The sequence below is a fragment of the Plecotus auritus genome (genome assembly GCF_963455305.1).
Source record: "Plecotus auritus genome assembly, chromosome: 1".
In the NCBI taxonomy this organism is placed as follows: Eukaryota; Metazoa; Chordata; class Mammalia; order Chiroptera; family Vespertilionidae; genus Plecotus; species Plecotus auritus.
This window is the reverse complement of record NC_137770.1, coordinates 206,010,396-206,038,005: the sequence shown is the minus strand read 5'-3', so window position 1 is coordinate 206,038,005 and position 27,610 is coordinate 206,010,396. Positions and strand designations below refer to the sequence as shown.

Here is a 27,610-nt window from a genome sequence, read left to right as displayed (position 1 = left end):
TGTGTTTACCACTCCAAGTTAAGTCTCCTTCCATCACCATTTATCCATCCTTTTCTCCTACCTTCCCCCATTCCCCTTTACCTCTGCTAACCACCATAGTGTTGTCTGTGTCTACAAGATTTTTTATTTCTTTGCTCAATCCCATCACCTTTTGCACCCAGCCCCCCAAACCCCTCCCCTCTGACAGCTGTCAGTCTGTTCTCTAAATCTATGAGTCTGTTTCTATATTGCTTCTTAGTTTATTTTGTTCATTAGATTCCACATATAAGTAAAATCATATGGTACTTGTCCTTCTCTGACTGGCTTATTTCACTTAGCATAATGCTTCCCAGGTTCATCCATACTGTTGCAAAAGGTAAGACTTCCTTCTTTATCATGACTGAGTAGTATTCCATTATATAAATGTACCACAGCTTTTTTTTCCCCATTGATATTTTTAGAAAGTATGGAAGGGAGTGGGAGAGACAGAGAGAGAAACATCCATGTGAGAGAGACACATTGATTGGTTGCCTCCCACATGAGCCCCAACCATGGCCAGGGACTGAGCCTGAAACCGAGGTACCTACCCTTGACCAGAATCAAGCCTGGACCATTCAGTCCACAGGATGACCCTCTATCCACTGAGCCAAACCAGCTAGGGCTACCACAGTTTTTTTATCCACTCATCTACTGATGGGCACTTGGGCTGCTTCCAAATCCTGGCTATTGTAAATAACACTAAAATGAACATTAGGGGTGCATATACTCTTTCAAATTGGTGTTTCAGGTTTCTTCAGATGGATTCTCAGAAGTGGAATTACTGGGTCATAAGGCAGTTCCATTTTTAATTTTAATTATAAGTAAACTCCATAGTACTTTCCACAGTATCTGCACCAATCTGCATTTCCACCAGCAGTGTAAAAAGGTGTCCTTTTATCCACATTCTAGCCAACACTTGTTGTTTATTGATTTATTGATGATAGCCATTCTGATAGGTGTGAAGTGATATCTCATTGTGGTTTAAATTTGCATTTCTCTGATGATTAGTGATATTGAACATCTTTATATATGTCTACTGGCTAGACATATGTTTTTGCACATCAAAGGAAATCATCAACAAAGTGAAAAGACAACCCACTGAATGAGAGAATATATTTGCCAATGATATAGCTGATAAGGGGTTAATATCTGAAATTTATAAAGAACTTATAAAACTCAACACCAAAAAAAAACCCACACAAACATTCCAATTAAAAAAGCTGAAAAGACACTTCTTCAAAGAGAACATGCAGATGGCCAACAAAAAATTTATTTTAAAAGGAAATAATGTACTTGGACTTCTACCACAGTAACAGTCACTAAGTATCATCCGTGCAACAATTACAGTAATTAAATTGTTCTGAACAGTATATATGCTGGTTGTAAATTGCAATGAATACTCAATGAGTATTGATCTTCCCTGTACAACTTAATTAAAACTTGTCAAGGAGAAGTCACTAATGAATATAATTAGAGAAAATGTTTGGTACCACAGTTACTTTAGAAGACATTAATTAGATAATAGAAATTTTATGGAAATTTTTATATTCTATTATTTATATTTTAAAATAAAGCCATACCATTTAATTGAGATATAATCTTCAAGGTCATTTCCCCTAAGTCACTGTGTAATTGCAATGAGTATGGGCATATTGGTTGGTATTCTAATCAGTAATTAAGAAGATAGATTCTCCATGAGAAATAACTCTACAGAGGTCAATAAATATATAGTCTATTATAAATTTCCTAAAATTATATAGGAAAAAAGAATCACGAACACAGGAACTTTTAATAAGTAAAATCAGTTAATTGCCTGCCCAACCAAATAACAGATAATAAAACTAAATCAAAGTAATCTTAAGTATGCTTTATTTTTATTACTATACACTAATCACTTTAATGCTTTCATGAACAAATAGAAAAAAGTTCTTAAATAACTTACTTTAAGAAAAGTCAGAGTTGCTAACTCATTTTTATTGTTGTTTTGTTAGGATTCAATGGGGGTAAGGAAAAGACAGAATGAGTAAAATGGAATATGTAATATATATAAGAAGACTCCTAAGTCCTCACCTTTCCACATCCTAACAACAAAAGATTAGTGAGGTTTTTTTAATTTCTTTATTGATTAAGGTATTACATATGTGTCCTTATTCCCCCATTATCCCCCACCTCCCATTCATGCCCCCACCCCGCTGTTGTCTGTGTCCATTGATTAGGCTTACATGCATGCATATAAGTCCTTTGGTTGATCTCTCCCCCTTACCCCCACCCTCCCTTACCTTCCCTGAGGTTTGATGTTCTGATTGATGTTTCTCTGTCAAAAGATTAGTTTGAGTTAATAATTCAAGTATATTATTCAATTACTATAATTTTTAAATATTCATAACTTTCTGTGTATCATGTTGATGCCATTGTTTCCTCCTTAACATCTTGCTCATATTAATATCAAAAATCAGAAAAAAAATTACTGGATTCTCCAGGAAAGTGACATATTGGGATGAATGTATTTTAAGACTTTGAACAGTTGAAAGACAGCTCAAGAAAATTCAATGCCGCCACAGTCAGGGGGCTAGCCTTGAGAAAATGTGTGATCCTTGATGACATGAAGATAGAGAGCCAGAAACATACTCTTACCCTTATATTGTTTCTGCTTTTCACATAATCTTCGCAGTAACAAACAGTTATAATGTTAGTTGGATCTCCACCACAACATGAAGAGAGGATAATTTGGATTAGAAACAAACAGCATGGCATGCTCTTTCTCTAAAGGCATTGACTCAAATTCCCATTGCATATAGTACAATTTTGATGAATGCTTGCTTATTTATTTCCATTTAACAATATCAAAAAAGATACTGGATTCAATTACAGCACACATTTTACTAATCTGTGGAAATAAACCCCAGATACACAGCTGTCCAGCCTCTCTTTAAGGTCCCATTCAGCACAGATGTTATTTCTTGCTTGTGGGCTAAATTTTATAATTTGACAACTGCTCCAGGGAACAAAGAACAGTTGACAAAATGAGTGCAGGGAAAGAGTACATGTGTTTCCCATTGGAGAACTAAATTTGTAAATTTGGTAAAAGTATGTTATAGGTTTAGGGGTGTTATGTAGATTTCTGGCATCCTCTATTGAAGGCAAGAATCTATGACCAGTAGTATTTCCACAGGCAATGAATGGGAGAGTATCTATTTCTTTTGCAAGTCTGAGCAACCCGTGTGCACAACTTTATAAAAAAGAAGAAGAAGAAGAAGAAAGAATATGGTGAAAGGAACTTAGTGTATACTATGTGTCAATTGCTCTACTGGGCAACTTGTATATGTTTTTTTCATTTAATTATCTCAACAAAATGCAGATTCAACAGAAAGTTGACAGTTTTCAGTCCCATTCAGAGCCCCAGCAGGAAAATCAAGGAAGGAAGAAAGTATAAAGCAATATTTGAGGCCTTCATGAGAGCACATGAGCCCTGCTTTCCAAAACCAAGGCCCTCACTTAGAGACTGGGCATTAGATACCGTGATCATAACCACCTATCTCCCAAGAAGGAAAAGGCTATGAATTAAATGCTAATCAAAAAGGAATCTACTTTATTTGTACATGAATCATGGATGCTGAACATTACTTGAGGTAAAGCTCACAGCCTAGGAGTCTGACTCTGAAAACTTAAGCTAATCATGTAGCTCTGAGTTCCTAATTTGCCTCATCTTTTGGCAGCATTTTGTCATACCCCCATGGACAAACACACTCTCTCACCATCCCTGTTCAGTGACAACGTAAGTTCTGTGGTTTTCTTCTATCCTTCCAGCTACTTGTTCCCATTACAAACAATTCTTCCTCTACCAACTCTGCAAACCTTGGCTTTGATCCATACTCTGATGTTGTAGACTGTCTTGACTTCTCACTCTACACCAACATTCTTGACTGGAACTTGACATGGAAAAAAAAAAAATTAAGCATTTGAAAGAACAAATGCCTTGGCTCCAGACCATTCATACTGAATTAGGCTATTTAGGATGGAGAATGGATATTCTATTTATTTTTTATTTGTTAGCTGGTTGGTTGTTTTTAAAGGTGATATTGGCATATTGGCATACACCCCATGTAAAAAAACCCTGCAGAGGAGCTCATGAACTTCCAAGTCTTTAGTTGTAATGTAACTTCTAAATCCATATATCTTGTCCATTTCTTTCTCCTAAAATTCTACAATTTATACATTCAACCTGTCCCCAAATAAACAAAATATATTTTCTGTACAAGAATAATACCCCATTTCCCGTTTCAGTGAGTGCAATGCCATAGAACTAGTTGTTCTATCCAAAAATCTACGCGTAGAACAACTAGTTCTATTCCTACATTGAATCAGTGACCAAATCCCATCAATTGTAACTATATTTTCTATATAACTCTCTGCAATGCCTGCTCAGTTTCATTCCACAGCATAAGCAGTCCAGCCAAACCCTAGCTATCATTTTTCACTTGAAAACTCTTATAACTGGTTTCTCAGTAGAGGGGCAATTTCTTCAAAATACTGCATCCAGAAAGATCTTTCTAAGCCACCAATATGGTCACATCACTCCCCTGCTTCAAGCCTTGTCATTGTGTCTTATTGCTTTTAATATAGGTCCTTCTGGCATTGGTCTATATTTTCTTCTCCGGTTTCATTCAGGCTTTTTCCTCCTTCTCTTTCCACAGTTTAGCAATACTGGACATATTTCATTTCCCATTATGTGGTCTTACTATAGATTCAGTTCTGCACAATGAACTGTGAAGGTGATCTGCAAGGGAATGTAGTTTTTGAGAGGAAAACACTTAGAAAAGGGAGTTGCCTTGGAAGTTGCTGGGCATGAGTGGATTTTTTTGGAACTGGTACAGTCATCTAAAGCTAATAAGGAAAGTCAGCAGCAAAGCAAAGCCTACAGATTAAGGTTGGCAGATGAAGGGATGAGAAGTATCTGGATCCAAATTATGTCTTAGAGTTGCTAATCCATCTAAATTTGAAATTTGCCTCTCTTTGGATTTTGTGTTGTGTGTGTGGCAGGGGGATGGGGGGGGGTCAATTTTGTTACTTAATCCAGTGGGGAAGCAATTTGCTATTATTTGCAAAGGAAGATATCCTAACTGCTAAAGCTGCTAAGGGACAGAATTTGAAATCAACCTCCAGTCTCTCTTATTTTAGAGTCTGTTCTCTTTCCATCATGCCTTGATATTTCCAAAACTATAATTACAGAATTCCAATGACACTCCCAACTGAGTCTAGATATACTATGTTTAATCGTTGACTGTGAAGAACAACTGTTGCCTTTCATTGTGTGTTTCAAATTATATTTCATCATCATAAACAAAGAAGTTTTAGCCACTACTCATTGAAAGTTAAGCAGCAGAATATTCATTCTATGAAGCATATGACTATGAGGGAAGCAAAAATCAATCAAAATATATACTAAAAATTTTGAATTGTTAAAATTGTGTACTTGGGGAGATGGCAAAAAGGAATTCAGAATTAGCATCAATTGGTTAAGCCATACAAAGTGTTTAGGCAAAGGTAACACTGAAATGCACTGACAACTAAATTATGAATAATGAGCAGTCTGCTACATTTACAGGACACATGGCATGAAAAGAGCAAAACCATCTGGTTTTCAGTGGCTACCTTGTTAAGGGTGGCAACAAAACCTGTCAAATCTTTTATAGTGATTTCATTCTGAAGAAAAACGTCAACAATAGATGAAATAACAAGCTTGAAAATCATCACATAACAGAATACACTCATTTAATACCGGCTCAGTTCCACACCATCATGCATATAGATAATATACGAAGCTATTCCTTACAAAATAGGGTAAATGTCACCCTTAAAATGAACGTACTTATTCACAATTCACTTTGCAAGTGGTTCACTGTACAGAGAATGCTCATTAGTCCTATGGTTCTGGTTTGGTACTATGTGAGCTCGTAGAAGCGATTTAACTCTGAAGACCTCAGTTCTCGTATTTGTAATATCAGTGATTGAGACTAACAGTCTGTACTCAATATACATTATATAACTTAATTCTACAAATGATCCTTTGTTTTCTCCATTTTGCAGAGAAGGAAAGTGAAGTTGATAAAAGCTAAATAGGGCAGTGGTCCAAGGTGCCAGAGCTAATAAGTACATACTTGCTAATAAATGCAAGTCTATCTACCCTAGTCGGTTTGGATCAGTGGATATAGTGTCAGAATGTGGACTGAAGGGTCCTGGGTTCAATTCCAGTCCAGAGCACATGCCCAGGTTTCAGGTTCAATCCCCAGTAGGGGGTGTGCAGGAGGCAGCCAATCAATGATTCTCTCTCACCATTGATATTTCTATATCTCTCTTCCTCTCCATTCCTCTCTGAAATCAATAAAAATATTAAAAAATAAATACTAGTAAATGCAAGTCTATCTAACTCCAGAGCTGTTTGTACTGCTTCTATGCCACACTTGCTCCAATTTTGGACTTGCTGAATCCAAAGGTTCATTCCTTTGAAACTCGTAACTCCTATATATCAATGTTTCATTAAGTCAATGAATGGTGAATAGTATATTACAAAAGCATCTACCATAGTATAATAGTATACTATGATATTCTAGTAGTATATTACAAAGTATCTAGCATAATGTTATAATAGTACTGTATATAAGATGAAGACATCCTAACTGCTGCTAAATTTTCAGATATATTAATCTAAACAGAGCAGACACTGGTTTTCTGGGGAGATCACAGTTTAGTATCAAATTTCCAATAAGGTTCAAGTAAGTTACAAGATTCTGAAAAGCAAAAGGGTAAGCCACAAAGATGAATCCTCTTGTCATAAGCTTATTTTGTTATTTATTATGCTCTAAGGATGTTAACTGGGGCAAAACCGGGCAAACATTTGCCAAAGTATACTTTGTCCTTAGATGTCAAAAAGCACACAAAAATAGAATGTCAAAATGTATACAAAATTGATTCTTTGTTTTGAATGAATCCTTACCCCAGTTCTCGTTACCCCTAATGATTAATTTAAATATATCAAACTGCAAAACTAACGATATAATTATTAGCTTTCCAGGCTTCAGGGTAGGATAAATGTTAATTAAATCTGAACGTGCACCAAAACAGATAAAAACTTGCACAAATACAGTCCGTATTTTAGGGTGATGACATTTCTGAAAACGAGCAAACAATTGGGTGGCCCAGTAACCCTTTTTGTAAAATGAGAAATGAACCAATTTTTTGCTAACAAACATGAATCATTATTCTCATGTTAGGCTTGCAGCTTAATTCTTGTGTAAACTTAATTCTGATGTAAACCCAACATAATGATTCTTTGTAAATGATTCTTTGTCATCGAAAATAGAAAAAAATACTACAAGAAATCTTTGGATAAAGATTTGTCATCAAAAACTAGTCAAAATATATAGAAATACAGACAGAAGTACAAATAAATATTATATCCCAAATTTTAAGTGTCTGATCATAAATATTTTAGTACTCAGCTCTAATTAGCCATCCCAAAACAGCTAGCATCATTCATGACAGCAAGAAAGTATTTTTTTTAAGTCAGTCTACTAAAATACGATGAATTATATATTTTAAAGGGTATAAGTTTGATGATCTAGGAGTGGTACCTTTTGCCTAGTTAACCTGGTGTCTAAAATCTATTTTTAGTCAAGATATAACCTCAGTAGTTGACTAATCTGTTTTTGCAAAGTGTGAAAAGGAAAAGGAAATAAATAAAATAAAATAAAAATACTTTCAATTTTCTGTGGCATTGTGGCAGATTCTGTTTTATGCCTATTAATTACTCACATCCTTTTCTCTTCCTTGCTATCAGGATTTTACTTGTGTTCAGAGTGGCAATGTGCCCAGCACTGGACAATGGGTCAGGACCAGCCTCAGAAAATGATGATAATCATGTTTCTATTATCTTAGCCTCCATTGAGTCTGCTGGCCTTGTTACATAGGTCTGGCCAATGAGATATAAACAGCAATCTGCTCGGCAGTTTCTGAGAAAGTTTTGTTGTCCTAGCTGAAGGAATAGTGAAGCTGACATGATTCTTGGTTCTCGTCTGTTCTTTTGTTCAGAACTGGATGTGATGTTTGGAAATGCACCGGCCTTCTTGCAGCCATGAGGCAAGACTTGAGAGTAAAGCAAAAAAAATCATCATGATTTCTATGCTGACATCCTTAAGCCCAATTCATTAGACAACTAACTCTGAAACTTCTTTCTCAAACATTTTTTAAACGGCCTCTACATTCTCTACATTTTAAATTACTGTTGGACAGTTTTGTTTTTTTTTTTAAATTACCTGGAACCCAATACTAAGTAATAAGATAATATATAAACTAAGGAAAAAGACTAACTCACTGCCTTAACATCTATTCCAGTTCTATGTAATATGACACCTGCAATGAACAGGGTTCATTCATTCATTGCATTTATTAAGCATCTACTGAAGTACCAATAAGTATTCCGGGCCCTGGGGAATATACCAGTAAATAAACAGGAAGTATCTTGCTGATTGTCCAACCTCCCAATAGATGTGCCTGAGAGTAGACAGTTGTTTGAATTTATATTATCAGTGAAATAATCTTTCGATATCCCCAGAGACAAACTCTCTTCGGATATAATTACCTGAATTAACATTTGGAACATAGGGATACATATGAACACATTCAAAATGCATGTACTATGATTTACGAATATAAAGGGGAAATATTAATGAAAGTATACACCTTGAGGATCAGCTCTGATATCAATGGCTGTATCACTGATTATATATCAATTTATACTTAAATTCTTTTTTGCACTTTGGTATTTTCTTTAACAATTCACTAACATCTTGTATTTTCTTATTTTGCATAATATTATCTGATAATAATATACATCACCTTTAGCCTTAACATATTTTCATATTCTTCTTTTTGAGATTAATAGCAAACATTTGTACAGCATTTTCTGAGTGTTAGTCATACATATCTGCCATATTTTTTAGTGTTTTTTTAAATGTGGTATTTCTATCACCTTCATTAAAATCTCTTGCATTAGAATCACCTGCAGTGTTTTTTAAAAATGTAAACCCACTGTCCCCTTCAAAAATCTGCAAAGATGGGATATTAGGTGAGTTCAGGAGATTGCATCTTAGAAGTTCCCATCACCCAAGTGATTTTTATAGGAACTTAATTTGAGTCAAACAACATTTGAACTGGGCTATGCCCTATTCAGTGAGGAGAATCTACCTATCACACAATTGGATTGTTGGGACAATTTCAAATCACAATAAAAGTCTGGAAAAGCTAACTTATTTTAGTACTGACACTTTTTCAGAATGGCACCAGTCCCAGACCCAGACCTCCCTTTGAAAAGCTCTAAGTATGAGTTCTTTAACCAGGGACAAAAGTCAGAATTATCTATATAAATTCTAAAATTATAGATTCCCAGGTTCTAAAATTAGTGATTTCCAGAGAATTTGCTTTAATTAAATTTGATTCAGTGAGTCTAAGAGGGTACAGATATCATATACAGTAGTCCCCCTATCTCTGGAAATATGTTCCAAGACCCCCAATGGATGCCTGAAATCATGGGTAATACCAAACCCTGTATACACTATGCTCTTTCCTATATATGCAGATTTATGATAAAGTTTAAATTATAAATTAGTCCCAGCAAGAAATTAACAACAATCTATATATATAAAAGGCTAAGTGACCATCCAATCGTCCAACCGGTAGCTATGACGTGAAATGACCACCAGGGGGCAGACGCTCTGACCGGTAGCTGTGGCGTGCACTGGCCACCAGGGAGCAGATGCTCAACGCAGGAGCTGCCAAGTTGCAGTGACTTGGCAGCGGCAGTTCTCGGGTGACACACCCTGGAACCAGAAACGAGTGAGCCTGATTCTGGGGTGCGTCACCCAAGAACTGCCCTCTTGCAATTCGAGACCCCTTAGGGGATGTCAGAGAGCCGGTTTTGACCCAATCCCTGCTAGCCAGGCCGAGGGACCCCACCAGCCGGAGGGACCCCACTCACTCTGCATATGCCCTTGGAGCCACAGCACCACCCCAGGTGCAGCTGGCCAGGGAGGGACCACAGGAGGTTGTCTCCAGGGTGTGTCTGGGTGGTCTCACCCAGTCCTACCCCACCGGCCACCTTCTAATTAATTTCCTTTGAATGTGCATGAATCCATGCACCGGGGCACTAGTATAATAATAAAATAGAAAAATTATAACAATATACTGTAATAAAAATTATATGGATATGACATTATTAAGTAACATGGGGTTAATTGAACACAAGCTCTGCAATACTCTACAGTATATCTGATAAACAAGCTGGATGCTAAGTGACTAATGAGTGTATACAGCCTGGACACTCTGGACAAAGAAATGATTCACATCTGGAGTGATAGACCTGAATGTCATGATATTTCATCAGACTACTCAGAACAGCCGGGCAATTTAAAACACATGAAATGTTTATATCTGGAATTTTTCATTTAACATTTCAAACTGTGGTGACCACTGGTAACTGAAACTGTGGAAAGTGAAATCATAGATAAGGGGGACCATTGCATTTAACCATGTTCGCAGGTTGGCTCTGATGAGCAAGTCTAGGTTAGACACCATTAGTTCACAGTAAACTTTACTACATATTATAATCTGTGTTTTAGTGAGATTGTTAGAAAGCTAAAAGTCAGGATCACAGCACGCTGATCTCCTACACAACATTTATTTTATATTTGTACACAGTGGTTTTCACACTGAGCTCAAGATGGCCCCTGTGGTTCTAAAGAGATGGCTCAGAGGCACAAGCAGATGAGGGGAAGGGAAAGAGGAAGTAAAAACAGGGCCAGGAAACCCAACAATTCTGTTATCTGCTTCCTGTATTGGGCTGTCACAGTCATTTCTTTTGAATGAGAGTTTCTGCTGCTTAAAAAAAGTTTGAAAACCACTTCTAATATTATGTCTTTGGCTTCCAACAATAACTTATATAAGAACCTATTATTACAAATCAATTATGCATATTTTGAAAATTGTTAAGAATATTATTCATTGTGTTTGGGACATTGTTCAATAACACAAACACCACTGAAACCAGTTTCTTTCAAACTCCAGAGTCAGGGGAAAATGCTTTATCCTGATGAACTGACAGATTTTCTGCCAGGAAATGAAAGCTGTGTAACAGAAAGTTTATACTTAAGTTTTCTATTCCATTGCTTTAGCATTGATGATAGTGAGATTTTTCTTGATATGTTTTCCATATCCCCATATACTTTGCTTATATTTGTATTATATTGATTTTCTTATAAAGCATGTAATTTTTGTAATAAAACATGATTCTTTCCTTGAAAGATGGAATGCACAAATAAAATACAAATCATAATACTAAGTACATTTATATAAATGTAATCTCTATCACAATAGGTACAACAAAGAGCTTCAGCATCAAACACACCTGGTTCCCATTCTATTCCTTGTGTGACACAAAGCAAGTTACTTAATTTCTCCCAAATCCAATCTCCCAATGGTAAACTGGAATAATGTCCATTTCACAGGGTTGTTGTGAGAACTGAAAGAGATTATGTGGTAAGTTTTCATAGCAATTCTTATAATTAGCCTTCTAATTGAATCTAGAGAAAGATTCAATTCAAAAAATTATTAGCTCAATAGAATACAATATTAACTGCTCATATTTCTACTATAATTGTCATAATTTTAAAGTAAATAAAAATATGTTCAAGAGGGATGATTAATTAAAATATATACTACTCAGACACTGGTTAGAATTAACCCCCCTAACCAGACAGTAACCAAACTATACTTAAAAAGCCATTTATTATTACATTTTAAATGTATTCCCTTATAAATCTATTTTTAATGCTCTTCTATTCACGTGGTTGATGTTATCCATTTTCCTGCTATGTTCCCTGCAATATTAAGAATTCCTACCAAGTTGTAAATCTAAAGTGCTTCATAAAGTAAGTGACAATCTAAATAAATGAGGAAATCCAAAACAAATGAAAGGGTAACTCCATCTCCTCTCAAGAAATTTAAATCTTTAAGAAACAGATGTTTTATATTAATTGTTTTGCTAGAAGTAAAATTAAATCATGCTTAAAGCAGAAAAATTATTTTATGGTGGTTGATAGGGGCTCAAGTTATATGAATTCTGAGAATTTATAATAAGAAGTGGGGGGCAGAAAGCAGTAGTTGATTAAAACACAGATATCTCTGAACTATATTCTAGTGGTTTGCTAATCTCAGTATAACTTTCTTCTCATTTATACTTACGGTAAATCTATAACCAAGTTTTCTACTGCCAGATTTCTTGGTATTAACTTCTTTTGGTTGGCAAATCATATAGTCTTTGAGTAGACAACTTCTCAGTTTAGAAGATACTCTATAATAACAGAGATTCTAAAGGCTTTTAGTTATGGATTTAGGAAAAGGGCTACCTTGTCTCTACCAGTAAGAGTAATGAGGTGGGACTAGGTGTGGTTAAAAGCAGTGTCTTCAAAGAAGCATGGAGATGACTCAATGACATTCATTCATTAAACATACATTTATAACATACTTGGAGGCGACTCTCTTTGAGTTTACAGACAGGCAAAGCTTTCTTTATATTGATGCATTTGGGAAGTGTAAAAAAAAATCTACTGCTAGTTTTCTTGGTATTAGCATACTTTGTTTAGCAAATCATATTATCTTTGTTAGAATATTATCTATTCAGAAGAGAACTTCTTCTCTGATTAGCCTTTATTTTTTATAACAATTTCTAACCTGATCAAGTATCAGAAATGTACAAACAAGGCAAGACTCTGTTCCAGCTCAGTTTAATATGCTCCACATGGAATAAGAACTGGTACACAATATTGGGGAAACGAGGGAGATGTCTGACCTACTGTGTGACCCAAGCATAAAGGTCAAGTTACCTAGGTGAAGGGAGGAGCTGTGTGTGTCCTAATGAGCACCCAGAATCCAAATGCATAGAGAGCAAGCCCGCCCCTCCCACCCCGCCCCCACCACACACACACACACACACACACACACACACACACACTCTGGAGCCTAGACAGGAGGGAAGTAGCAGGGGAGGTGGGCCAAAGTCATAGCACTGAGAGCTTTGTACTCAGGCTCAAGGACTTTAGATTTGATCCTGAGGGCATTGGAGAGCCATTGAAAGGTGTACCCAAGGAGTAAACAAGGATTGCTTGAGCAATTGAACTGAAGTCAAGTGCTTTTCTTCTGGTATTTCCACTTATAATAAATATTAGACAGTACTCACTGACTAAGGTAGAAAATTAGACCTTGGTAAATGTCTGAGTGCCAAACCACACAATTTTTTTTCTAGCACATGTAACACTTAAAACTTATATAATACTATGTATCAGAACTTTCAAAAACATTATATTGGTCCTAGCGGGTTTGGCTCAGTGGATAGAGCATCGGACTGTGGACTGAAGGGTCCCGGGTTTGATTCAGGTCAAGGGCATGTGCTGCCTCCGTGGCAGGCTCCATTCCCGGCACTGGTTGGCAACCAATCAATTAGTCTCTCTCACATTGTTTCTCTCTGTCTCTCCCCCACCCTTCCACTCTCTCTAAAAATCAATGGGAAAATGTCCTCAGTGAGGATTAAAAATAAACAAACAAAAACACTATATCACTATATTGATGTGAATTCACTTTATCTTTACAAGTCTCAACCATATTAATATTCCCATTTTACAGACAAGGAAGCACAGGCACAGGGAGGTTTTCTACCTTGCTCAAGGTCAAACGCTGTGAATGACTCAGCCAAGGTCCAGACCTGTGTTCTCACTCTGCTATACCGCCTCGCGAAGGGGGAGCATTCCTTCTGTGGTCATATGACTTGGGCTTTGCACCTAGTTCTCATTGTTCTAATAGATCACATTTTCTTGTTTCAGTTCCTTTGTTTGTAACAAGGATTTACCTAATCTATACTATAGGATTTTTTATGAATTCTCATGGAATAATGTAGGTTAGTACATTTTGTTAACTACAGAGCACTTTAAAAATATAAACTACATAGAAGTGATTATAAAATATTGAATATAACCCTGCACAAAAAGAGAAAAAAAGCACCCCAGGGGTAGACTTGGGAGAGGCGAAAGTGAACATATTTCCCATTGTACCTTTCAGTCCCCTCACTTGTTACAAGAAATTGCATTGCCTAAAAAATATAATTTCACAAGTGAAGTCAAAACTATGTTGTCAGAACTAGCCTGTATTCCCAACAATAGAGCAAGGGTAAATAGCATTTTAGTGGAAGAGAGTTGCTTGATGGGATTTGGGGTATATAAAGCTAGGTCGACTCTAGAGTGTGTCTGGGCTGGGGATTAAGTGCTGGGTTGCTTATATACTAAAGTAACAAAAGCATTTTAAAAAGTAAAGGATACATGCCCTGAGATGCAAAGGAAGTCACGTGTGGGACTGTGTTTGCCATGTGCTAGTGGGGTTTGGGGTAATGAAAAGGGAAATGTCAACACAGGGTAAACCAGTGTGTAAGAGCCTGATGACCAGAAATTGATCAAGTATTTAGTAAGGGGGCAAATTGGAGCTATGAGGGACCATGAGAGCAAATATCCCCAGGACTACACGTGAATTTCTGCGTGCACTTTGACTGTGCTTCAGTCAGTGGAGTCCAAGAGCCAAGTGGGAGTCAGACTGCCTGGGTTTGAATGCAGATTTGTAACTGTGGGTAATTATTTAATCATGCCCTGCCTCATTTTTTGCAGGTATAAAGTAAGAATGAGAATAAGAAAAATTATTAATATTTTCTAGGCTTATTTTGAAATGAATGAATATGTAAACTACTTAGCACACTGTCAATAATGAATGTGAGCTATAATTACTATATTCAGGAGCATAAACTCATTAGCATGCAAATACACACATGCATTCCATAAGCAAATCTAAATACATTGTTCTAAACTTCCTTATACCTGTTTATGTTCACTTATGTTGAAAAAAGCCCTCCCAGAATTATATTAAAACCCTTCCAAAATATAAAAACCCAATTATATTTCCAAGCAATATTTCAAATTCTTAATACAATTGAACACATCAGAATATTATATATTTCAGGATAAAACAGTGGTGTCATATTATATATATATATATATATATATATATATATACATATATGCATTTTACTCTATATATAGCAGATATTTTCAACCTTTTTCATCTCATATCACACAAAAAACAATTACTAAAATTCTGCAGTACATAAAATATATTTTGCTAATCTGACAAAATAATAGGTATAATTTTGATTTATTCACACTGGATGGCTATTGTCATGTTGGCTGTTGTCATTTTTTTTTTTTTTCATTTGACCATCTAAGGCAGTGGTCGGCAAACTCATTAGTCAACAGAGCAGCAAACCGCGCCGCAGTTTGCCGACCACTGATCTAAGGGAAAAGAGATCAGAGCCCTGACTAAATAATCAGGTATTTCATGTTTTAAAAATTCTTGTGGCACACCAGCACACTGGTAGAAAATTTACTGATATATAGTAAAATTGATAACATACTAAGTAAAATATTTGAAGCTATATCTTGATATGTTTTGAGTCTAAAAAGCAACATCTGACCTCTACCTTCGGAATATGAGGCAAAATTTAACATTTACAACCCATGATCCTTGCCAGCACCCGAAGACGGGGGAGTCAGAGGTTTTTAAAGGACTCTAGGTGGTCTTTCCTGGGCGGAGAATTCTCTGTGCAGGTCTGGATTCTGGGAAAGTCCAGAGGGGAGAGATGATGGTCTTAGCAAGTGGAATGTGGTCTAAGCAAATGGAATGTCCATTGTGAAGTGGCCTAAAGGTTAGTTCCCAGGAGAGAGGGTATCGATCCAATTATTTGATCGGACCTAAATATTACCCTTCACTTCCTAATCAAATCCCGGTGTTCAATATGAAATGAGGAGAGCAGCAGAAAATTAGGACAGCATAATGTGGCTGAGAGCTCTATGAAAAATTTGCATAGCAATTATTTTTGTTAGATTATTCTCCTGTCCCAGATTTCCTATAATCATCCAATGCAAGGAATGTGATAAACTATGATTGTGAAATCATATCTCAAATACCCTATATTTACTGGTGGGGTAAGCACAAGGACTAATATGTGTTGTGTATCTGCTTTGCTCTAGGAATTTTACTAGACAACTACATACATTCTTATTTTACTTTTACAATAACCCTGTAAGTGTGTTTTAACACTTCATTTTAATTATGCAGGATCTGAGGTGGATGGTTGAAGACCACACCATAAATATATGGCAGAGGTCATTTCGTGGTGTTTGCATCTCCCTGTTTGCACTACCTAGTGAGAGGCACAGTTATTGTGAGCTTAATTAAAGGTGAGCTACAGGGCTCTCAATGACGTGGCCCATTTCCATGGCCCTAAGGCACCAGCTAAGCAGTCCCTTTTCTGTTACATTTGCAAATGCAAGGTATTTTTGTATTCCTTTTCTTAAGGAAGTTTCCTCACATAACATAAGCTTAAATCCACAAAACTGCTGTACCTAGCGCTTTCATATATCCTGATCCTTATCCAGCAAGCAATGTGTTTACATGCATAGACTATGCAGAGCTTTAATCAGCTACATTCCCACAACTTACATTGGTGTGGTACTAAACCAATTAGAAAATCGTTTCCTTTTTGTTTGTTCTCCACAATAATTATGTAAAGTAGGCAGTACCAAATTACAAAAAAATGAACAGAGGTCACGAAAAATAACAAAATGAGCGTCCACTGAGCTTAGAGTTAACCCCGCATCCCCCCTCAAAAAAAAAAAAAACACACCACCACCAACAACAAAAAAGACTAGAATACTTTTTGTCTAGTCTAGTGGGTTTTTTTCCTTGTTCTTTTTTTTTCTCTGTAATTTCATATCATTAAATTTTTTCCCTACTTTATTTCACAAAATTACATAAAAAAAAAAACACAGTGATTCCAAATCTGCAAGATTAAACCTGTTGTTCCCCGTTTCCAGAAAAATCGAGTATCACTGATCGTTTGAAACTAGACGTGGATGAAATCCTTCAGACACAGCAATTTCCAAGTTTTTTGTTGTTGTTGTTTTTGTTTTTGTTTTTACTTTCTCAGGCTTGTTTCAGGCCCTTGTTGGAGACTAGGCTGCCTCCGGTGAAACTCAGAGGGAGAAGGGAGTTCACTGTCATATTCCACAGGACCAGGCTGTCTGCCTCACCTGTCCAGCCAGAGCTCTGGGTGAAAGTTAGACACTGGCTCACAGAGAAAGAGCCTGCTGTGCACTGCTGGGCTGAACTGGTGCCAGCCGGATCTACCTGCTGAGTTTGTCTTTCCACCTAAAAAGACTTTAACAAGCATCCAGGATCAGGGAGGGACAGCCAGTGCAAAGTAAACAAGTGAGCTATCTTATAAGAAACAGGAAACTGGCAGAGACACCTTAAACTCTTGTACTTCTGATTTATAAATTAAGTTTAAAAAATGTATGACTTAGTTTGACACAATCTACTTTTTACCTTTAGAGACTGGAACCCATGATTTATTTAACAGAAGACTACTAATTTGAAATTACAACTTCCTTGGGTTATTGGAACACAACAGGTTTGGGTTCTTATCCTCTTATCTTGTTTTGATTTTGTATGAATGGAGTATCTGACAGGGAAGGGGAAAGAAGGAGGGAGGGAAGGGCGAGGTTGGGGGGAGGGAGGGAGGGAAGGAAAAAGAAGGATATGTTTTCTTAGTGAAAATTCATTAATTTTACACTATGATTTCTGAAGTGTGAGTTATACTTCTATTAAAAAGTGTACTGAATAAAAATATACCTATAAAAAGATTAAGGAAGATAAGGAGGGCGGGTATTGAAGAAGAAGGGGAAGGTGGGGAAGAAGATGTGAAGTGTGAAATTATTATAAGAGAAAAAAAACATTACCCATGTCAGAGCAAAAGAACAGATTGTATTTTCTATAATTCTTCCAATACTTAGCCCAAAACATGTTTCCAAGTAGGAACATTTTCTCACAAAGCATATGCAAAATATTTTAACCTTCAGGTTTTGGCTCTTTGATTTTGTTTTAATACCAGAATCATTTTCTTAACAGAGTTATGGGCTCAGTTTAGTTAGAATCAAAGACATGTGTGATAGAAGTAGAAGATGGCTTGGGCAATAGTCCAGCCACTAAAACAGAATTAGAATCATCAAAGATAGTTTAATCCCAATTATGTAATCTGTGGGGTGTCTCTAATGCCACAACTATTTGGCATGACTCAATAGCACAGCTTACAGAAAATAGAAAAAAAAAATGGATGACATAAAATGAACTGGGAGTTTTATTTTTCATGAGGCTGGAATATATATCTTCAGAGTCAGAGTAAGACAAATATAAAATTAAAGAGTGTTTGTGTGTATGTATGTTTGTTATTTTTTTAAAATAATATAAAAATAAAACATAATATTTAATAGCAAGTTCATGATAATAGCACCTTACAATCGATCCCCACTATTTCATCCAGCCTCTCCATGACCTTTCACACACCCAAAAATGTGTCCATGTGCACATATACAAACACCTGGCCAAGTTACTGCACTCTGCTTCATAAATGCACCACAATTAAAGCTATGAATACTGAGTGCTAGGACATACAGAAGAAAGAATGCATGACTTAAGGTCAACTTTGTTTAACAAAGTTGTCTATTAATTTAAGAAATAATGTAAATGATTTTGACAAAATTACATATAAGGTGATCAGATAATAAAGGCTGGGGAATCTATAGGAAAGAGAAGAGCTGGAAAAAAGCTTAATTATGAACAGAATCTATTAGGTTTTCTACAGCTGGAATAGGTTGTAAGAGGTCCTCTAAAGGCAAAGCTCATGTACTTTTTAGAGGATTTTCAGGCAAGTTTTAAGTAGCAGAAATGACCCCTTATGGTTTCTTTAAATCACTAACGACAAAAACAGTCACTTAAAAATTATACTAATATAAAATGGTAGTTAATAAAAGTCATGCTAATCACACTGTTTTCAAAACTTGAAGTGGTGCACCTACTAAATTAGTTTCATTTTAAGATTTTGCAACACCTGGGATTCTCATTAGAGATACTAGATGAAAATTTTAAGCTTTTAGAAACAAAACAAAACAAAAGAGCAAGATCATAAATTACCAGACATAATTCAAATTGTTAATGTACTTAGACACTTTTTATCTCTATTTCTTGTGAAATTCATTGATTAGGAATATATTTTAAAGAATTTAATTGTTTTCCTAGTTATTTTAATATGAATTTTAAACTAGAGCCATCTTTTGATTTTATATGATCAGAATAAATGGAATGAATAAATATTAAACTGGATATTAATTCTATAGTCAGAAGAAAGATGGAAATTCCAATCAAGTTTTAATACTCAAGAGTACTTGTTACTATCTATATGTAACTTGATTTATAAATACCTATCTCATAGGACAATTTATGGTATCAGTGATCCTATTAGTATTTTTGTGGAAAGTTCTTCATTATGACACTTTTTAGATGCTAATAAATGTATTATCAAAAATGAGCTGTTGTCCATATTTTAATTTAAAATTCTTAAATATTTTCTCCTTGTTCAAAATAAAAGTCCTGCCTTGTTCAACACTTTAAGATCTGTACAATTAACTCTGAATAAACAAAATGTCTGGAAAGTCAGAAACTAAATTGGCAAAAGTAAATCTATACTAATAAAAGGGTAATATGCTAATTAGACCAGGTCAACCAGACATCTTCTGGACATCCGACTTCCTTCCAGATAAAGCCACAGTGGCGGGGGCCGAGGCAGAGGCAGTTAGGGGTAATCAGGCCAGCAGGGGAGCAAGCAGTTAGGGGTGAGATCAGGCCAGTGAGGGGGAGAAAGCAGTTAGAGGTGAGATCAGGCTGGCAGGGGAGAGCAGTTAGAGGGCGATCAGGCCTGCAGGGGAGGGCAGTTGGGGGCGATTGGGCCAGCAGGGGAGGGCAGTTGGGGGCGATTGGGCCAGCAGGGGAGGGCAGTTGGGGGCAATCAGGCCAGCAGGGGAGGGCAGTTGAGGGCGTTTGGGCCAGCAGGGGAGGGCAGTTGGGGGATCGGACCAGCAGGGGAACAGTGAGGGGGCAATCAGGCCAGCAGGCAGAGGCAGTTAGGGGTGACCAGGCAGGCAGGCAAGCAAGCGGTTAGGAGCCAGTTTTTCTGGATTGAGAGTGAGATGTCCCAGATTGGAGAGGGTGCAGGCTGGGCTGAGGGACAACCCCCCATGCCCGAATTTTGTGCACTGGACCTCTAGTATATGATAAAAGGAGATTCCCCTATGTACTCATGCTAATTGTTTTGGAAGTTCAAAAATGAATGCTTAAAAGTGAATCATTTATATTTTCATTTAAAATTTTTCAATGGATCCAATAATTCAGACAAGATTTTCACAGTGAATAACTGTCAAATCTTATAGTTTTCTAATTACTACATAGTGCTTTAAGAATTGTCATGTATAAACCAGAGATCTCTTGTTATTAACCTGTTTCTTATATCAATACAGCTCATTGAATAAATCCTCTTTATTACATTAAATATATATATTATTAAATTTTATGTAAAAAAATGTGAACCATTTTAATTGCTATTTCCAAAGTCTTTAGAACTCATTTTACTTTTTAGTTACTCTTATATATACTCATAGAAACATAAGTGTACCACGTGGCCTGAGGGTAGAACATCTGATAATTTGTTTATGTCAATTAAAAATTACCATCAGGAGTGTTTATGTTATCTTAGTCTATGTATACAATAGAGTAGGATAACTCCTTTGAAGAAATCACTACCTAACCAACTGATTCTATACTTTTTCATAAAATAACTAAATGTGTATTTACCCAGGAGAGCATACCAGCAGGAGCTATTTTGCTGTATAGATAAATACATAGTTACCAGAGATAATAGAACAGCAGAATCATTCGGAGTCTCTAAGGTAACAATTTACAGTTCTAGCTTTTATATTGCTTTTGTAGTCAGAATTCACTATTTCTGAAAAAAGGACAAATACTGCAATAAATGTTTAATGACTTATAAGCAAGGAAGGATATTCAGTGGTTAGTTAATTTTCAAGTTTTATGAAAACAACTGCAAAACTATTTTAAGGTTGTTAAAAGTGCCATAATCATCTTTGAATAATTAAGTACCTCTGCTTACTTAAATTCAAACTTTTCATTAGTAAAATAGAATGTATCTACTAATTTAAATTGAAAAAATAAAGTATAAAAGAGTTATCAATACTTTTGACACTAGGTATACCTTTGAGATACTAACAGCAAACTTTTCCTTTTTAGGAAAGATCTTTAAGTTTGGCCTCATTAAAGGAAAAATAGCTATAGTTAGTTAATATACTCGACTTTTATAGTCAATGGTAGAAAGGATTCTTCCAAATGAAAAAGAAATTAACTATTTAACAAATACATTAAAAAGCACTTCAAACAGAGAAAATTTAATTTAAGAAAATCAATAAAAATGTAGTGAAAAATATCTAAAGCACAGCTATTTTCGCAATAGTAGAAATACTGAATAAAGTTTAATATTTAAACAGTTTGAGAATGTTTGCCTACAAATAGCTAGATCATCTTATTTTGATATTTTATGTAGAAATACTCCAAATGGTCACATTTTGTAGAGTACTAATAATATAAATAATGGCAAGTAAAGCATTTCCAAGTATAAAAAAAGTACCCTTTTCCCATACCAATTCACTGAAATAAAAAAGTAATAGTATTTACAAGCAGCAATATTACAAGAACATTTTCTATCAAAAGAGAAATTTCCATGGCAGGTGCAAGAATTGTCCACCCTCTGTTCTGTCTAATATGAGAAAGTGAAATCCTCTTATCTGCCACCCTGACACCAAAGGATATATTTGTCTACCTCAAAAAAAAAAATCTTAAAATTTCAAGAGCCAACCCTCTGTCTGCTTTTCCTGGTTTACAAAGTAAAACAACCAAAACTCTTCATAGTCCCTTATAGTTCCAACAATCTATGGTTCACACAGGGGTAATGGCTCCCTTTTTTGTTTAGTGGCATCCTGGTGAGGGAATGATTTTACTGTCCCTTTTCTGTGGGGTCCTGCCACTTTACCTAAAAGGAAATGAATTACAACAGGATGACAGGGCCACAAAACAAAGCTATTTAGTTTTACAAATCTATTATGTCCTCCAATCTGTTTTATGGGTCTGGTCCTATTATAAACCAGGAAAAACCCTAAAACAAACATTCTTCCTACTCTTTCTTTTCATTGAAAACATCTACAATGTTTTGATTGTTTTTCAAACAATTTAGCCCCCAAATATTTTCCCCTTATGCCCCCTACTTCCCAGACCTCCTCCATCCAACTTTTTCAAATATACAAAACATTCAGAGACAAGAAACTGGACTTTTCAAATACAAACTGCTGACAACTGTCAGAAGCACTTTACTGGGACATTACTGACTGTAGCTTCAATGAATTAAGCTTGATTCACTGCGGGTGAATCATTTTCAATGCAGTGCTGTTCAACGTAATTGGCCCAGAATCCCCGCTGCGAAAACCACTTGTCAAATAATGCTTGTTTACAAATATCTCTCCAGACAGTAAAAAGTGGCAGTTATTGAATAAGTTCAGGGCCACCTCCAGATTCATAAGAGTGGACAGGCTCCCTTTACTTATTAAATCTGTTAAAATTTTCACTTGATACACTTGCTAATATTAGTTTTGCTTGATCAATATTAGATAAGCTCCTTCCTAAATACAACTCTGGACCATTTTATAATAAAAAGTTTTGTGTATTATATTGTAGTTCAAAGGTTTCTTCCACAGCTAATTTATGCCTAACGTGTGTAATAAGACAACAAAAGATATATTTATCTTAGAATGCCAGCTAAAGAGAAAATTTACTGTCTTTTCTCTAACATATTTTAACATACCTTGCTCATCAATCCAAGATTCTAGATATATGTTTGGCTTTTTCTCTTCAATTCTGCCTATTTATGTCTACTGAAGTTAAATTTTATAAATAACTAATTACAAATTATGAATGTAAACTCACATTTCTACCTGCTTTGATTTTTTCTTGTCATATAATGGGAGCATTATATTGTATACATATGTAAGGTATATACAGGGTGGGGCAAAAGCGGTTTTACAGTTGTTGCTATGAAAAATAATACAACAATGAATAATAATACAAAAATAAGCTGTGTTTCCTGTACTCAAAACTGTAAACCTACTTTTGCCCCACCCTGTATACACTATCAACTGGGAAATCACTGAGCGTCTATAGATTGTAGAAAGCAAAGCATATGAGAGCAAGTTATTAATGGGTTCAGAGTATACATCATATCTTTCTGCCCTTGTTATTACAGAGTCCCTCCAAAAATACACACTCAAAACCAAGCTTAAAACTCCAATCTGAATCTTTAAATAAATAGACTGCTGTTGTAAATATCTTAATCTATTCTTGTTGTTTGACTTGCAACACCGTCATAGAGAAACAAAAAATAAAAGAACATAAATCTTAGAGAAGAACATAAATAAAAGTCTGAGATGGTACTAATGGAAAGACGAAAAACTGTGTTGGGCAGAGATGGAATGAATGAGATGAAGTCATATGTATTAATAAGATTTTATTTTTAATTACATAAAATAGTGACACGTTACAAAATGTGCTCCAAACAGCAGACATGCCTTTATTTTTAGGTCTTTCAGAGCAGCACTGGGTGGTAAAGTAGCATTCATTTTTGGTTAGACCTCTGCCACTCTATCTCACTGTAGCCCAAGTTTTGCTGGTGTTCTCCTAGCTGGGGTAAAGATAATACAGCCTATGGATATTAAGTTTATACAATCAGCCAGTCTATCTTCCACAAGGTCTAGTTCCACTTACAACACTTTGGGAGACCTGCGCTATTTCCTGGCTTCCCTCCATTTTCTTCTGCCTCTTCTTCCTCCTCACACAGTCTTGGCCCTTGTTTCTATTCAGGGGCACCACTTCATTTCATCCTCCTCTCTAACCAACAGCTACTTACTCCCTTTCATCTCTAAATATTCCCCTTCCCCCATCACACCTGGGGGGGGGGTATATATACTAGGAACAGAAAGAATGCATATAACGATTACTCTTTAAATCCAAACCAGGATGCCCCTTCCGGTGGAATAAGACATTTAATGAAAGGATTCCTAACCCCTTTTTATAACCCCTGGACTTCTAATATAATGAATTTAACAGGAGACGTTAATAAAAGGACTGAGACTCAGATAACACTTTACAAGTTTATGGGGAAGGGGAAATGCAGATTCCTTGGATTAGGCACGGGAGATGGCAGACAGATCAAACTAGTATAACCCTTAATTTTTTTTTAAATTAGGAATTAAAGAGAGAAGTTCATGGAGTGGAGGAGGATGGGAGTCTCAATCTGTTCAGCTTTCACACGGTTCCTAGGGAGCTGGCAGCGCTCGGAAACCAGCTCAGAGCCTTCTCTTACAACCAAGGCAGAACCCATGTGAGCCATGAGGACACACACGGCTCCGCTGCTCATCTTTCCGGCCCACAGTCCCTGCCCTGGGGCTTGGAAGGACAATTTTAAGGTTCAGTGCCTCACTGGTGGCATCTGAAACCGCCGCCCTCCCGCGAGGGAGTAGGGTTTTAGATGTTTTCCTGGTGGAGCTGACAACTCCTTCAGCCCTGGTCAGATCTGAGATGCTGCCCCTCACCCTTGAGGGATGAGTCCTGCTGCTGAGACCCAGTGCCGAGCGCAGTCCGGGGCAGAGCGCCCGTGCGGCGGCAGCGACCCGGAGGCGACCCGGAGGCCCGGGGCTGTGCGGGGCGGTGGCGGGCCCAGGGCTGCGCACACTCCCGGGGCACCGATCGCGGCACAGGTGCTGCTCCCGCGCCTGGCCCCATCCTCCCTGCGGCAGGCAGGGACAGTTTTCTGGGTCCGGGGAGTAGGGAGGCGCACTAGGGACTCCAGCACCCATGGAAGGGCCGCCGCCGACTTTTCCCTTAGAAAACACAGGGACAAGCCCCAGTGGGGTCCAGCGGCAACTTCCCTGCAGCGACACTCCCCCCCCCCCCCCCCCCGCCCTCGGCCGCTCCTCGCATCCCACCTCTGCGCCTCCTTCCACTTTCGCCTCGATGGGTTTATGAACCCCAAAGTGAAAGGCACCCCACAGTGAAGGGCGCCTTCAGTCCTTCGCCAGCCCCCTCCCTTGGGAAATAAAAGCTCTTGCCACCCACCCCAGAATAGCAGCTGGCGATGCCCTAAATAACAGCTCCCTGGAGGCACTTCCCTCCAAATAAAAGCATCCAGCCACCCCCACAACCTTTCCCATCACCAGCCTCAAATAACGGTTTCTAAAAGCCCCACCGCTCCCGAGGTCCCAGTCACTGTGCTTCTTGAAACAGTTCCCACTCCTCCAAACCCGAAATGGTACTTCCCCGCACGCTTCCTGTGAGCCCCAGCCGCACCCAACCTCCTGGCGAGGGTCTCACACATCTCTGTACCCCGCTTCCCAACTTCCCAGCCCCCCAACTAGCCTCTGGGCACAGGCAGGCTGCTCGCCAGCACTCCCGCAGCTCATGCCCAACGATACAACCAGGGACGGCAGGGAGCGAGCGGAAAAGGCTAGCGAAAGCTGACCACACATGTTCATTCGAGACCAGGAAGGATATTTTGTCCCCAGCAGCCGCGTCCAGCGCGCTCCGGCTCCCACTTCCAGGCCCCGCCTCGCCCCTCCGCCAGGGTCGCCTCGGTCACCCCCCACTGCTCTACCTTCATTGCTGGGACTGGCCAGGAGGGTCCGGAGCGCTGCGCACAGGAGAAGGCACGTCCAGAGGGGGGCCCTGCGGGGCACGGGGTAGCAGCCGGCCAGAGAAGCAGGGGTGCTGGGGGAGACAGCGCCGCGGCCCGGGGGCCGCCGGCGTCCCGCACCCCGGGGCTCCAAGCCCCGCATCTTCTCCCGGCCGCCTCCGCCGCTGCTGCCCCGCGCGGCTCAGTCCAGCGCTCCGGCCCGCCGAGGGGGATGAAAGGCTCGCGGCTCCTCTTTCCCCGTCTTCCGGCACGCGGCTCCGGCAAATGCGGGGAACGCGGATCCTCGGAGCTGGATGAAGTTTGCTTCCGACCCCTCTCTCCCTGCTCTCCAGTTGGGTTCAATGAAATACTAGTTACGGTCGATAGTGCAGCTCTGGGCTGGACTCAAGGGTGTCCAGAAGGTCCCGCGTGCTGTTCCTTTGCCTCCTAAGAATTTTAAGGATTGCGGTCTTTTGAATGCCCCCGGGGAAGATCAAAGCAGCATCTCAGTCTTCAGGGCTGAAGTGGACGAGGGCAAGGAAGACAAGTCATCTTAAGTCAAGAAGAAATCCTCAATAAAAAGAGGAAGCGGGGAAATCTGGGTGGCTAAGGGCAAAGGAAGGGAGTTGAGAAAATACGCGGTGCGGGAACTAGGAGAGAGGCCAGCCAAGGGAAAGAGCCAGAGTTCTAAGAGGCTGGCAGAGGGAAATAGCTGCGGGCTGCGGGCTGACGCGGGAGGTACTGGCGGCAGCGAGCCGGCTGGGGCGCAGAGCCCAGCGGCGGAGCTGCTGAGGTTCGCGCGGCTCGGGGAGGAGGCGTTGTGTGCGCGGCTGAGAGGCGAGGTGGCAACTGCACCGCACGGCGCGCTCCCGCTGAGTCTGGGGCTCCGAGCTCTTCGCCGCCTACCCACTCTGCGCCTCCCACTCCTCTCTCCTCCTCCCAGCTCCCCGCCCTCTGCTGCTGGCAGAGCCCCGCCAGAGAGGATCTACTGTACGTGTGAGTTGCTTGGACGAAGTCACGCACCCATGGAGGGAAGTGATCTGGCTGCTACCGTGGTGAGTGTTGCCTAGCGTTCTCCAGGAAAGGCTCGTCACCCTCCCCGGATAATTAGGGCGAAGAATCCTCCTGAGGTCACCAGCGAGAACCCAGGCTCCCGGGAGGCGGAAGAGAAATCAGCCCTGGCTCAGTGCAGCCCCTGGAGAAGCGGGTTCCTTGGTTTGGCATTTTGCCTGCTGCCCATCACAGGCTTGTGGCATCAACAACTGGGTGGTAACATAGTCACGCATTCGCAGGCTCCGCTGATGGATGACGCGTTTCTTGCACACCTATATCGCTTACAGCTGCTGACCCTTTCTATTTTTCCAATTCTTATGCTGCTGGAATGGGATAATTAGGCAACGTTTCCTTCAGAAGTAAATTGTATAATTTCTGAATTTAGAGACCATTGCAATGATTGAGATTTTGGGGAGTCCAAGAATTTGGCTTAATGAGATTTGTAGTGTACCAGGTATTTTAAGATGTGATGACTTAATTCATCAATTTCATTGATAGAATATCTTAGTATCCGAGAAATAATATGATATACAGACACATGTCATTAATTCTAATGAAACTGGCATGGGTCAAATCATTTCAGTTTTTTTTAAAAAATAATTATTTTAATTTCTCGTGTTCTACTGCATTGAGAGACAAATCATTATGGACAAAACCAATTTAAAACCATTAACTTTCTATACTTCACCTCTATATGTCTACTCTTGCTTTAATATT

At 38.5% G+C, this 27,610-nt stretch overlaps 1 protein-coding gene across 15 annotated transcripts in view; it reads right to left on the bottom strand.

Annotated features, from left to right (window-relative positions):
- EPHA5 (EPH receptor A5) overlaps positions 1-26,761 on the bottom strand; it is a 355,448-nt gene extending 328,687 nt beyond the window's left edge. For 9 of the 15 annotated variants that reach the window (XM_080661231.1, XM_080661239.1, XM_080661238.1 and 6 more), the window contains exon 1: positions 25,823-26,761. In XM_080661231.1, the coding sequence (XP_080517357.1) occupies positions 25,823-26,003 (181 nt within the window). In that variant the 5' untranslated portion in view covers positions 26,004-26,761. Of the gene's footprint in view, positions 1-11,476; positions 11,594-25,822 lie in introns of those variants that run through there. The other 6 variants (XM_080661232.1, XM_080661234.1, XM_080661235.1 and 3 more) reach the window with 2 other exon arrangements.
- Positions 26,762-27,610: the final 849 nt, after the last annotated feature.